This window comes from Somniosus microcephalus, chromosome 13, assembly GCF_052327205.1.
Source record: "Somniosus microcephalus isolate GS21.2 chromosome 13, FLI_Smic_1.0, whole genome shotgun sequence".
In the NCBI taxonomy this organism is placed as follows: domain Eukaryota; kingdom Metazoa; phylum Chordata; class Chondrichthyes; order Squaliformes; family Somniosidae; genus Somniosus; species Somniosus microcephalus.
In genome coordinates, this window is record NC_140999.1 from 35,846,642 (window position 1) to 35,860,008 (window position 13,367).

Below are 13,367 nucleotides of genomic sequence, written 5' to 3' on the forward strand. Positions count from 1 at the left end.
GGTGAACCTGTGGAATTCTCTACCACAGAAGGCAGTTGAGGCCAATTCATTAAATATATTTAAGAAGGAGTTAGATATATTTCTTAAGGCTAAAGGGATCAAGGGATATGGGGAGAAAGCAGGGACAGGGTACTGAATTTGGATGATCAGCCATGATCTCATTGAATGGTGGAGCAGGCTCGAGGGGCTGAATGGCCTACTCCTATCTTCTATGTTTCTATGAGTTGCTAAAGTCTAATATGACTATCCTTTTCTCTAATTCACCCATCAAAAACCTGCAAAGCATTGGCCTGACTTCATTCTTTATTAGCTTCAATGACCTGAAGGAAAAAAATAATTTGCTGGGCTACGGAGAACGGGCAGGGGAGTGGGACTAGCTGAAGTGCTCTTGCAGAGAGCCGGCACGGGCTCAACGGGCCGAATGGCCTCCTTCTGTGCTGTAACCATTCTATGATTCTATGATCTGGTGGATGTCATTGAAAGTGACATTCCTGTGTTTGAAAAAAGCATTTTATTTTTGAATATTTCAAGAAAACACAAATGAAATCACAGAAGCAAGCAGCATTTCTAAGTGTTGACTGTGAGAATTGCAATTTCATTTGTGGGAATGAAAGAAATCAGCCAGTCACGATGCATCTGCAATGACGATCTTTTCATGTTTCTAAAAGACCTACTAACTGCTCCCCGTAACTTTCAGAAAGCTTGAGAGTCCTGGTGTGAAGTTCCTGTCAAAACTGTCTCAACAGCAGCAGAGAACAGGTCCATTTAGCAACAAGCTCCTGGGACTGTTGGTAAACACAATTTTGGAGCAATGCTAGCACATTTTGGGGAGCTTGAGAAGGCAGTTATCCTCAGACATTCCCAGATAGATATACTTGGGTTTGTTTATTACACATAACACTCACAGTAATTCCCATATTCAGAATTTAGATTATTGCAACCAAACATAGATTGTAGCAATGAGACACTTCCAGAAAAAGCCAAAACATCAATGCCCTTTATCGCCCATTTTATATGAGTAAGCTGAGCGCACTCAGCACTCTTGGAAAAAGATCAGGAAATTCCTGGGAGCAATCAGTTCCATCTAATTATCATTAAGATTACTATTTAAATGAAGCTGTTGCATATCTTTAGGGAGGCGTACTCAACAGATAGCCCTTGACAAGGGAGGGGAGGTAGGTTGCTCTTTGGGGTAAAGACCTTTTGTGTGAACATATGTACCTCTCCGCCTCTCTCTCCTTTAAGATGCTCCTTAAAACCTACCTCTTCGACCAAGGTTTTGGTCTCCTGTCCTAATCTCTCCTTCTTTGGCTTAATGTCAATTATTTTGTCTGAATACACTTCAGTGAAGCGCCTTGGGACATTTTACTATGTTAAAGGCGCTATATAAATGATGTTGTTGTTGATCTGTGCTTTGTGCTTAGTTAGGCATTACTACCAGAGTAGTAATGGAACAGCACAGCAAAAAAAATCTCTTGTTCGTGAAGTCAGTAAAGTCCAAAAAGATTAAAAGAAATGGACTGGATAAGAATGATCTATTCTAGGCAGACTCCATAATCTGTAACATGCCAGAAATGTAACCGCACTATTCGGCTTCTACAAAACCAAGATTACAAGCACAAGAGCCACTAGTGCTGAAGCCAGACCTCTAGGTTTATGCCAGAAATGCTGCCGTTATGTTTTGCACCAAGCAGAGTCTTGATAGAATACCACCAATGAAGTCCATGAATAGCTTCTCCTGCCTCTGGAACTCTTCTAAACAGATTGCCTCTTGTACAGACAAGTTTACAGTTGTTTATGTAACAGGACCATTCCCTGAAATGGTTCAATGTATCTCAATTCTGCCTATCTCTATAAAAATGCCCTCACTTACATTACAAGGGGACTTTAAAATTAGTGTGGATGAAAGAGCTGGCAAACAAGTAGGTCCACTGGCAGACTGAAGTGCTCCCCTCTATACAGGTAGTGAATTGGTTTCTCTACCATTCACCAGTAGGGAGCCTTTTAGGAAGTTATCAAAACAAAATTTAAAAATCGTTTTAAGAAATTGGTAGCTCCTTCAAAGAGCCAGCACAGACATGATGGGCCGAATGGCCTCCTTCTGTGCTGTATAATTCTAAATAATTTAAGTAGTGGCGGCTTGTCCGTGTGTTTTTATTTTGGAAACCTTGTTTCTTTTCACAGAATCACAGAAACCCCACAGTGCAGATAGAGGCCATTTCAGCCCATCGAGCCTGCACCGACACATATCCCACCCGATCCCCGTAACCCCTACACCAACACATATCCCACCCTATCCCCGTAACCCCACGTATTTAATCCCCCTAACACTAAGGGTCAATTTATCATAGCCAATCAACCTAACCCGCACATCTTTGGATTGTGGGAGGAAACCGGAGCACCCGGAGAAAACCCACGCAAACACGGGGAGAATGTGCAAACTCCACACAGACAGTCACCCGAGGCCGGATTTGAACCCGGGTCCCTGGCGCTGTGAGGCAACAGTGCTAACCACTATGCCACCGTGCTAATCAGATTAACTTCCCCAATGGCTGGGGATATCCCCAGCAGATGAGTGGCAGTGAAAGTCCTTCACTAACTGTACAGACATAGCAGAGGCACTTCAGCCACCCAATCTAGCTGGATCACACTGCTGTCCCTGTCCTTAAACCGAAAACCATGCCACCACTATCTGGAGACCATCCTCTCAGACATGTTTCTGAGAACTCAGGCATATATTACAGATTTGGCACTAGTTTCAACAGCTGCACCAGTGACAGATCAGTACTATAAATGAGGAATAAAATCACAGAATGAAGGTATCCAAGTCAATATAAGCCGTGTACTCTCTATGGGGAGATAAAGTGATTCATTTTACTTGGTAACCTTAGTTTAAGACCAGGAACTCCAGATGTGGCAAATCATGAGCCTAAACTCACACGTTAAATCTGTGATTGGTCAAAATAGCCTGACAGGTTTATAATTGAGTAAAGACATTGCTTTAGAGAGCTTGTTTCAATTCTTGTCTATGATACGGTAGAAAATGCTGCTGCCTGTTCTAATTTTAGTCTGTAATATAGTTTAAAATGCTGCTGCTTGTTTTGTACTTCAAATTGTTTGACACAATCATGAAATTACGTAGTCAATAGTTACCACTCACCGTGTTGTAAAACTCAGCAACTTTCTCTGAAAACTGAAAATTGTCTTCACACCAGTCGACCTGAGAGCTCTGATATGCAAACACATTGACCATCCCGAGTCTTTACTGAAAGATTTGTATGAAATAAACAGTGCTCATAAATAAATTATAAAATGAATCTACAACAAATTAAAAGCTTGTGTGTCTGAAACAAGGAGAGCGCGAGAGAGAGAAGCAAGTGGTATGAATTATTCAAAGCCAACCTTGCAGGTATCCAGAGTAATCAGAACTATTGTCATGTGATGTCAGCCTCAATCTGTCCTGGGAGTTTCAGCTCATGCTCATAAACAAAAGATTTCAAGTAAACAGATGCAGATGTAGTGAGATAGTTAGAGATCAGGTTGGACTTGATGCCAGAAGGTGTACAACTACGTTCCAAAATAATAGCACTAATTCTTACCCACCTCTTAACCCTAACACGGCTGTGTGACTATCTACACACCATTCCTAAAATAACAAAAGATGTGTGCTCTCAATCTATTTGAGAGCGAGAATCTTTCATTTTCTCCAAGCTGTACAAGGCATGTGCCAGATTCTTTATAGGCTCCTGGGACAGTGCTGTGTAATATTCAGAATCATATTTTGCAAGCTTATATGATTTGGAAAAAAAGGGAAAGATCGTTAGCCCTCAAAAGGTTAAAAGGGCATTATCTCACTTAGCATAAAAAAAGCTGTGTCCGCTGGAATTTTGGCCCTGTCAAACCTGTTCTTTTGTCCTGCCTTCTCAGTTTTACTGATAATTGGTCGAGAAGCAGTGTTCACTAAATCAAAACGGGTGGCGGACAAGCGGGATAAATGTGCCTAAAGAAACTTTAGGCGCAGAGGTTTAGGGAGGAAATTTCAGAGCTTAGGTCCTCGGCTGCTGAAGGCACGGCCGCCAATGGTGGAGCGATTAAAACCGGGGATGCGCAAGAGGCCAGAATTGGAGGAGCGCAGAGATCTTGGAGGGTTGTAGGCAATGTTCCCTGTAATTTTTTGGGGGGCTGCGCGGCCGCTTGGCCCATTCCAATACCGCGCATGCGCGGTTTTTCTATTTAGAAGCCGGCAATCCGGCTGCGCAGGACCCCTGGAGCGCTGCGCAGCCTAAAGAGAACATTGTTTGTAAGGCTGGGGAATGTTACAGAGGTAGGGAGGGGCGAGGCCATGAAGGGGTTTGCAAACAAGCATGAGAATTTAAAAATCGCGGCGTTGCTTAACTGGGAGCCAATGTAGGTCAGTGAGCACAGGGGTGATGGGGAAACAGAACTTGGTGCAAGTTCGGACAGAGTCTTGGATGAGCTTACGTTTATGAAGGGACACCAGCCAGGAGCGCGTTGGAATAGTCAAATCAAGAGGTAACTAAGGCATGGATGAGGGTTTCAGTAGCTGATGAGCTGAGGCAGGGGCAGAGTCCGACGATGTTGTGGAGGTGGAAATAGGCGGTATTAGTTGATTGGGTGACCGCTTTGTGGAACACCTCCGTTCAGTCCGTAAGGGGGACCTCGAGCTTCCGGTCGCCTGTCACTTTAATTCTCCGCTCCACTCCCACTCAGACCTCACCGTCCTCGGCCTCTTGCATTGTTCCACTGAAGGTCAATGTAAGCTCGAGGAACAGCACCTCGTCTTTCGATTAGGCACTTTACAGCCTTCTGGACTCAACATCGAGTTCAACAATTTCAGATCATTACCTCGGCCCCTATCGTATATATATATTTTTTATCCACACCATTTATTTGTGTCTTTTCTTCTCTCTCACATGGCAGCTGTCTTTAATTCTGCCAGCACAATTTACACTTCATCTAGAGCCATCTTTTGTTTCTTAACCTGTCCCATTACCATCTCCTTTTGCCTTGAATATCTCTTAACCTCTCCTGCCTTCCATCCTATCACAGACCTTCCCCTTTGTTCTTTCATCCCCTCCCCCGTTTCCCAGCCCCTGCACTTGCTTAAAAATCTGTTCCAGTTCCTGCTTTTTTCCAGTTCTGACGAAAGGTCATCGACCTGAAACGTGTTTCTCTCTTCACAGATGCTGCCTGACCTGCTGAGTATCTCCAGCATTTTCTGTTTTTATTTTATATATTATATTAGGCGGTATTAGTGTTGGCGCGGAAATGTGGTCGGAAGCTCATCTCGGGGTCAAATACGACACCAAGGTTGAGAACAGTCTGGTTCAGCCTCAGACAGTTGCCGGGTAGAGGGATGGAGTCGGTGGCTAGAGAACGGAGTTTGTCGCGGGGACCGAAGACAATGTCTTCAGTCTTCCCAATATTTAGTTGGAGGAAATTTCTGCTCATCCAGTACTGGATTTCGGACAAGCAGTCTGACAATTTAGAGACAGTGAAGGGGTCAAGAGAGGTGGTGGTGAGGTAGAGCTGGGTGTCGTCAGTGTACACGTGGAACCTGACGTTGTGAAAGCAACTTTCCAAACAAAGTTGAAATACAGTGCAACCAATTTTCCCATGGCACTTACCATTAGTGATGGTGCATTGTGTGTAATTTCGAAACCCTAGCCTATGACTTTAAGTAAGTGATTCCCCTGTGGAAGGAGTAAGAGTGACAAGTGAAACTTTGAATTTGATATTTTACATTGTTTATTTTGAAATATGTTGTGAGTGATTGGGGTAGTTAAATTTCTTGTTTTTCTGCATCTATGTGTATCCAAAAAGAGAACACAAAAACAAGAATATTAGAGAAAGTGTTAACTTAAAAGGAGTGAATTTCTAAAAAGGACTGCACCATCATTTGCGTAGAGGGAAGTCTAAATAAAAATCTAATATAGACATACAACCTGAAATTCCTGGAGTGGGAGAGCGGTACAACACGGCCAGATCACCTGCAGGGTAAGAGGAATTTGGGGAAGAACCAGCTCCGCCAGGTTTCTACCCACAGTGCTGCTGTGACACCAATTCGAGTCAGAGGTCAGATGTCTTCTGGCCACTCCCTACATTCGCAGCAAGCTAAGTTATTTGCTGCTGCATTATTTTAATGAAGGTGTGTCCTGGGCGTTTCCAGGCTACCCCAGAAAGTATGCCACCTAACAGGTCCATTGGAATCTATGCCAGCTGAGAGTTGATGTCGGTCCCATACTGGGCATTAGGGAGGCCCAGATAGTGCCTGAAACCAAGGTAATCGATCCCAGTGCAGATTGATTAACTTTAAAAAGATGGCCATTTTCTCCCTTTGGAGCATTTAAAAATCTAGGCTTCCCTTCAGCCCTTCCTGAGCTTCAGTGTCGCCATCAGTGCAGCAAGGTGCAGAGGACACGCCTGTGGGGCAGGAGTATGGTGGGCTCTACAGGCGCCAATGACATTTGGGGATCCTGCCATTTGACAAAATATTAGGGCTGTCTCTCGTTCTCTATTGTCCACAAGGATAATGGTGTACCTGCATCCTCTTGGAAAGGAGGCATCAGCTTGCATTATGCAGCAATACACTGCAGACTGACTGACTTTCCCACTCGCTCTCTGGAAAGAGTCCAAGGCAAACAAATTTGATTGTGACAAAAGGCTCCACACCCAATATGTTAACTCCTCCACTCTCTTCACAGGCACAGACCTGCTGAGTTTTTCCAGCATTTTCTAATTTTGTTGCAGATTTCCAGCATAAGCACCGTTTTACTTTTTCAAACAAATTAGAGAAGTTATGTTAAACTTGTATAGAACTTTGGGTAGACCACACCTAGAGTGCTGTGCTGGGTTCTGGTCTCCATATTATAGAAAGGATAGAGGCACTGGAGAAGGTGCAAAAAAGATTCACAAGGATGATACCAGAACCGAGAGGATATGCCTTTCAGGAAAGGCTGAACAGGCTAGGGCTCTTCTCTTTAGAAACGTTAAGGCTAAGGGTGACCTGATAGAGGTCTTTAAGATTATGAAAGGGTTTGATAGGGTAGAATCACAGAAACCTACAGCAGAGAAGGAGGCCATTCGACCCGCCGTGCCCGTGCTGGCTCTTTGAAAGAGCAGTCATGCTTCGTCCCACATCCCCACTTTTTGTCCATAACCCTGTAAGTTCCTCATCCTCTAGTACCTATCCAACTCCCTTTTAAAATTACTTAGGAATCAACTTCCACCACCTTTTCAGGTAGAGCGTTCCAAATCCCGACAACTCCGAGTTAAAAAAAGTCTCATCTCCCCTCTAGGTCTTTTTCCAATGATTTTGAATCGATGACCTCTAGTTATTGGCCCACTCGCCAGAGGGAATACTTTTTCTCTATTTACTCTATCAAAGCCTCTCATCATCTTGAAAACCTCTATTAGGTCACCTCTTAACCTTCTCTGTTCCAAGAACAGGCATAACTTTTCCAACCTCGCCTCATAACTGAAGTCCCTTATCCCTGGTAAACCTCCTCTGTACCCTTTTTAATGCCTTTACATCTTTCCTGAAGTGCGGTGCCCAGAATTGTCCACAATACTCCAGCTGAGGCCTAACCAGTGATTTATAAAGTTCTAGCATCATCTCTTTGCTTTTATATTCTATTCCTCTATTTATAAACCCAAGTAACCCATATGCTTACAAAAGCAAAATACAGGAAACTTTGGTTTATCCGGAGGTTAGCTGTCCGGAATGCTCGATCCACCGGCAAAATTCAGGAGTCGGTTCAATAAGTTTTTTTTCACCAGTCAGGCTCTGCAAGGTCTAGCTAAAGCTGTTGCTTAGCTACAGAGACGCTTGCAAGCTACGGCCGACTGTTTAGAAGCACAGGGTTTGTTGCTAGATACGGAGCTCAAAAGCTCCGTATGTTTTAACATTAGCGCTGGTTTGTCCGGCAGTTTCGATGGGACGGCAACAGCTCGGTCCCGTCGGTGCCAGATATCACAAAGTTTCCTGTAGTGTGGATGCTGGAAATCTGAAATAAAGACAGAAAATGCTGGAAATACTCAGCAGGTCAGGCAGCATCTGTGGAGCAAAACAGAGTTAACGTTTCCATGGGGAAAGTGATCCATCCGTGGCTAACTAAAGAAGTTAAGGATAGTATTAGATTAAAAGAGGCTTATAGTGTTGTGAAGAATAGTAGTAAACCTGAGGATTGGGAGAGCTTTAGAAACCAGCAAAGGATGACCAAAAAATTGATAAAAAGGGAGAAAATAGAATGAGAGAGTAAACTAGCAAGAAATATTTTAAAAATTGTCAAAGCTTCTACAAATATGTAAAAATGGAGAGTAGCAAAAGTAAGCATTGGTCCCTTAGAGGCTGAGACAGGAGAAATTATAAAGAGGAATAAAGAAATGGCAGAGACTTCAAACAAATATTTTGTATCTGTCTTCACAGTAGAAGAAACAAATAGCATACCAAAAATAGTGGGGAACCAAGGGGCTAATGAGAGCGAGGAACTTAAAGTAATTAATATCAGTCGAGGAACTAATGGGACTAAAAGCCGACAAATCCCCTGGATCTGATGGCCTACATTGTAGGGTTCTAAAATAGGTGGCTGCAGAGATAGTGGATACGCTGGTTGTGATCTTCCAAAATTCCCTAGATTCTGGAACGGTCCCAGCGGATGGGAAGGTAGCAAATGCAACACTGCTATTTAAGAAAGGAGGGAGAGAGAAAGCAGGGAACTATAGGCCAGTTAGCCTGACATCAGTCATCGGGAAAATGCTGGAATTCATTAATAAGGAAGTCGTAACAGGGCACTTAGAAAAACATAATATGATTAAGCAGAGTCAACACGGTTTTATGAAAAGGAAATCGTGTTTAACAAATTTATTACCATTTTTTGAGTCAGCTGTGGCTCAGTGGGTACACCCTCGCCTGAGTCAGAAGGTTGTGGGTTCAAGCCCCACTCCAGAGACTCGAGCACAAAAATCTAGCTGACACTCCAGTGCAGTGCTGAGAGAGATGTTAAACTCTCTCAGGTGGACTTAAAAGATCCCTTGGCACTATTTCGAAGGAGCAGGGGAGTTCTCCCCAGTGTCCTGACCAATTTTTATCCCTCAATCAACATAACAAAAACAGATTATCTAGTCATTATCACATTGCTGTTTGTGGGACTTTGCTCTGTGCAAATTGGCTGCCGCGTTTCCTACATTACAACAGTGACTGCACTTCAAAAGTACTTCACTGGCTGTAAAGCGCTCCCGCGGGCGGAAGGCAGCGATCTGGAAAAATCTGCGCTTGGACCGGAGGACTCCCGGAAGGCGCACAGTTCCATTGCTAGGCCTCTCCAAACTGCCGGTGTGCAGGGCCCACGTATCCCAGAGGCGCAGGCGGTTCGCAGCGTCCCTGGGATCACGTGGGCCATGGGGAGCCAATCAGAGAAGGGAATCTCCCTTCATACATTTGACAGGAAGACCTGTCAAATATATGAATGGAAATCACCCCCAAAACAGTAAAACTTCAAAAAAAAATCACATTTTTAAAATGACTTGAAATTACATAAATTAATTATTTTAAACAAAAATTTTAATTTTTGAAAAAAATAATTAAAGTTTTTAACGGGGCTAACAATAATCTTACCTTTCTTTAAAGTATTTTTAAATGATAAATCAGCAGGAATTAAAAAAAAAAAAACTTTTTTCAACTCTTATCCTGGTACCAGGCGCAAGAACTGTAAGTGTTTTCTGTGGGCGGAGGGTCTCCAAAAAGCGGAACTCTCCGCCCGCAGAGGCCCTTCTCCAGGGCAGCCGGAGGATCTGTCAAGAGCTTTCTTGACAGATCGGAAATGCCAGTTTCCAGCGCATGCCTGAAACCGGCATTTCCAATGTCCCTCTGGGTGGGTACACAGCGCATACACACCCGTAGGGATCGGAATATCTGGCCCTATATAAATGCAAGGCTTTCTTTCTTTTTCTTTTATGTAACTAGCAGGGTAGATAAAGGGGAACCAGTGGATGTAGTATATTTGGATTTCCAAAAAGCATTTGATAAAGTGCCACATAAAAGATTGCTACACAAGATAAGGGCTCATTGAGGTTGGGGGCATGGATAGAGGACTGGTTAACAGACAGAAAACAGAGTAGGGATAAACGGGTCATTTTCCGGTTGGTAGGCTGTAACTAGTGGGATGCCGCAAGGATCAGTGCTTGGGCCTCAGCTATTCACAATCTAGATTAATGACCTAGATGAAGGGACTGAATGCAATGTATCCAAGTTTGCTTACGATACAAAGCTAGGTGGGAAAGTTAGCTGTAAGGAGGATACAAAGAGCCTGCAAAGGGATATAGAAAGCAAGACTTGCATTTCTATAGCGCCTTTCACAACCACCGGAAGTCTCAAAGCGCTTTACAACCAATGAAGTACTTTTGAAGTGTAGTCACTGTTGTACAGAGAGATTAAGTGAGTGGGCAAAATGGTGGCAGATGGAGTATAATGTGGGGAAATGTGAAGTTATTCACTTTGGTAGGAAGAATAGTAAAACAGAATATTTTTTAAATGGTGAGAAACTATTAAATGTTGATGTTCAGAGAGATTTAGGTGTCCTCATACAGGAAACAGAGTTAGCAGGCAGGTACAGCAAGTAATTAGGAAGGCAAATGGCATGTTGGCCTTTATTGCAAGGGGGTTGGAGTATAAGAGTAAGGAAGTCTTGCTACAATTGTACAGGGCCTTGGTGCGACCACACCTGGAGTACTGTGCACAGTTTTGGTCTCATCTGAGGAATGACATACTTGCCATAGAGGCGGTGCAACGAAGGTTCACCAGATTGATTCCTGGGATGAGAGGGTTGTCCTATGAGGAGAGATTGAGTCTATGCTCTGTGGAGTTTAGAAGAATGAGAGGTGATCTCATTGAAACATTCAAGATTCTGAGGGGGATTGACAGTAGATGCTGAGAGGTTGTTTCCCCTGGCACCAGGGGGCACAGTCTCAGGATAAGGGATTAGCTATTTAAAACTGAGCTGAGGAGGAATTTCTTCACTCAGAGGGTTGTGAATATTTGGAATTCTCTGCCCGAGGGCTGTGGATACTGAATCGTTGAGTATAGTCAAAGCGGAGATAGATTTTTGGACTCTAGGGGAATCAAGGGATATGGAGATCAGGTGGGAAAGTGGAGTTGAGGTTGAAGATCAGCCATGATCTTATTGAATGGTGGAGCAGGCTCAAGGGGCTAAATGGCTTATTCCTGCTCCTAATTCTTCTGTTATGTTCCAGGTCAATGACCTATTGTCAGAACTAGAAAATGTTACAGATATAACAGGGTTTTAATCAAGTACAGAGGCAGGAAAAGGAGGGGATGGCAGGAAAGAACAGAAGGGAAGGTCCGAGAGAGGGTGGAAGGCAGGAGAGATAGAATGACAAAAGGGATGATGGTGCAAGGCAAAAGGGGGTGGTAATGGGTCAAGTAAAGAAAGAAAAGATGGGTCTAGAAGAGGTATAAATGGGAATAGCAGAATCAGCACCTGCTGTCCGAAAAAATGGGGGCAGAGGTTTTAATCTGAAATTATTGAACTCAATGTTGAGTCCGGAAGTTGTAAAGTGCCTAATCGAATGATGAGGTGCTGTTCCTCGAGCTTACGTTGAGCTTCATTGGAACAGTGAAGGAGGCCAGGGACGGAGAGGTCTGAGCAGCGAAAACAGTATACCAAATTGAAGGAAGTACAAGTAAATCGGTTTCCCCTGGAAGGAGTGTCTGGACGGTGGGAAGGGAGGAGGTAAAAGGGCAGGTGTTGCACGGGAAGGTGCAAGGTTGTCAGGGGTGATTGAAGAGTGGACCAGTGTGTCGCGGAGGGAGCGGTCCCTTCGGAATGCTGAAGGGGGAGGGGAAGATGTGTTTGGTGGTGGGATCACGCTGGAGGTGGCGGAAATGGCAGAAGATGATCCGTTGAATGTGGAGGCTGGTGGGGTGGAAGGTGAGGACAAGGGGAACTCTATCGTGGTTCTGGGAGGGAGGGAGGGGAAGAAGTGAGAGAAGAGCGGGAAATGGAACAGACACAGTCAAGGGCTCTGCCAATCACAATGGAGGGGAATCCTCAGTTGAGGAAAAAGGAGCTCTTATCAGAAGCACTGGTTTGGAAGGTGGCATCAGAACAGATGTGACAAAAAAACTGGGAGAATGGAATGGAGTCCTTACAGGAAGCGGGGTCGGAGGAAGGGTAGTCAAGGTAGCTGTGGGCTTATAGTGGCTGACTCGCTTCATATTTCACCGCATTGAACTCCATCTGCTATGCTTCCGCCCATTTCACTATTCCTGTCTAGGTCATCCTGAAGCTTATAACTATCCTCATCATAATCGACTACTTTGCCAAGTTTTGTATCATCTGCAAACGTTATAATGCTGCTCCCTACACCAGTCTAGGTCATTTATAAAAACTGCAAGAGTAATTGACCCAAAACTGATCCTTGGGGGACACCACTGCAAATCACCTCCCAGTCTGAAAAACATCTATCCACCACCACCCATTGCTTCCTGTCACTGAGCCAATTTTGTATCCATGCCATCATTCCCCTCAATTCAATGGGCTTCCATCTTCTTAATAAGCCTCATGTGTGGCACTTTGTCAAATGCCTTCTGAAAGTCCATATATACATCTATTGCAATGTTCCTTTTTTTGGGTGCGCAGCCCACCCAGTTTTGCACGTGCACAAAACTTAACACTGAATAAGCTGATCCCAGGCTGCACGGGACTGAGAGACTGTGCAGCCTACAGGGAACGTTGATCTACTGCACTACCTTGAGCAACCTTTTGTTACCTCATTAAAAAATGCAATCAAGTTAGTGAGACATGATTTAATTTTCACAAATCCCTACTGGCACTCGCTGATTAACCTATGCCTTTTCAAATGAAAGTTTATTTTGTCCCTGATTTTGTCCCCACCACCGATGCTAGGCCGACTGGCCTGTAGCTTCCTGGTTTATCCCTCTCCACTTTCTTGAATAGTGGTATAACCTTAGCGGCCCTCCGGCACTGCTCCTGTATCCAATGAGGATTGAAAGATTGTGACCAATGCCTCTGCTATTTCTACCTTTGCTTCTTTCAGCAAGCTAGATGTAGAGAAAATGTTTCCACTTGTGGGGGGTCCAAAACTAGAGGTCATAAATATAAGATAGTCACTAATAAATCCAATAGGGAATTCAGGAGAAATTTCTTTACCCAAAGAGTGGTAAGAACATGGAACGTACTACAAGGAGTAGTTGAGACAAATAGCATTGGTGCATTTAAGGGGAAGCTAGATAAGCACGTGAGGAAGAAATAGAATATGCTGATAGGGTTAGATGAAGTACGACGGGAGGAGGCTCGTGTGGAGCA

The 13,367-nt window shown here is 44.0% G+C and overlaps 1 protein-coding gene across 1 annotated transcript in view; it reads right to left on the bottom strand.

Annotated features, from left to right (window-relative positions):
- The window catches only part of acer1 (alkaline ceramidase 1), a 37,142-nt gene extending 33,194 nt beyond the window's left edge, over positions 1-3,948 (bottom strand). Inside the window, exon 1 of the mRNA XM_086004749.1 lies at positions 3,161-3,948. Within this exon, the coding sequence (XP_085860875.1) occupies positions 3,161-3,253 (93 nt within the window). The 5' untranslated portion in view covers positions 3,254-3,948. The remainder of the gene's footprint in view (positions 1-3,160) is intronic.
- Positions 3,949-13,367: the final 9,419 nt, after the last annotated feature.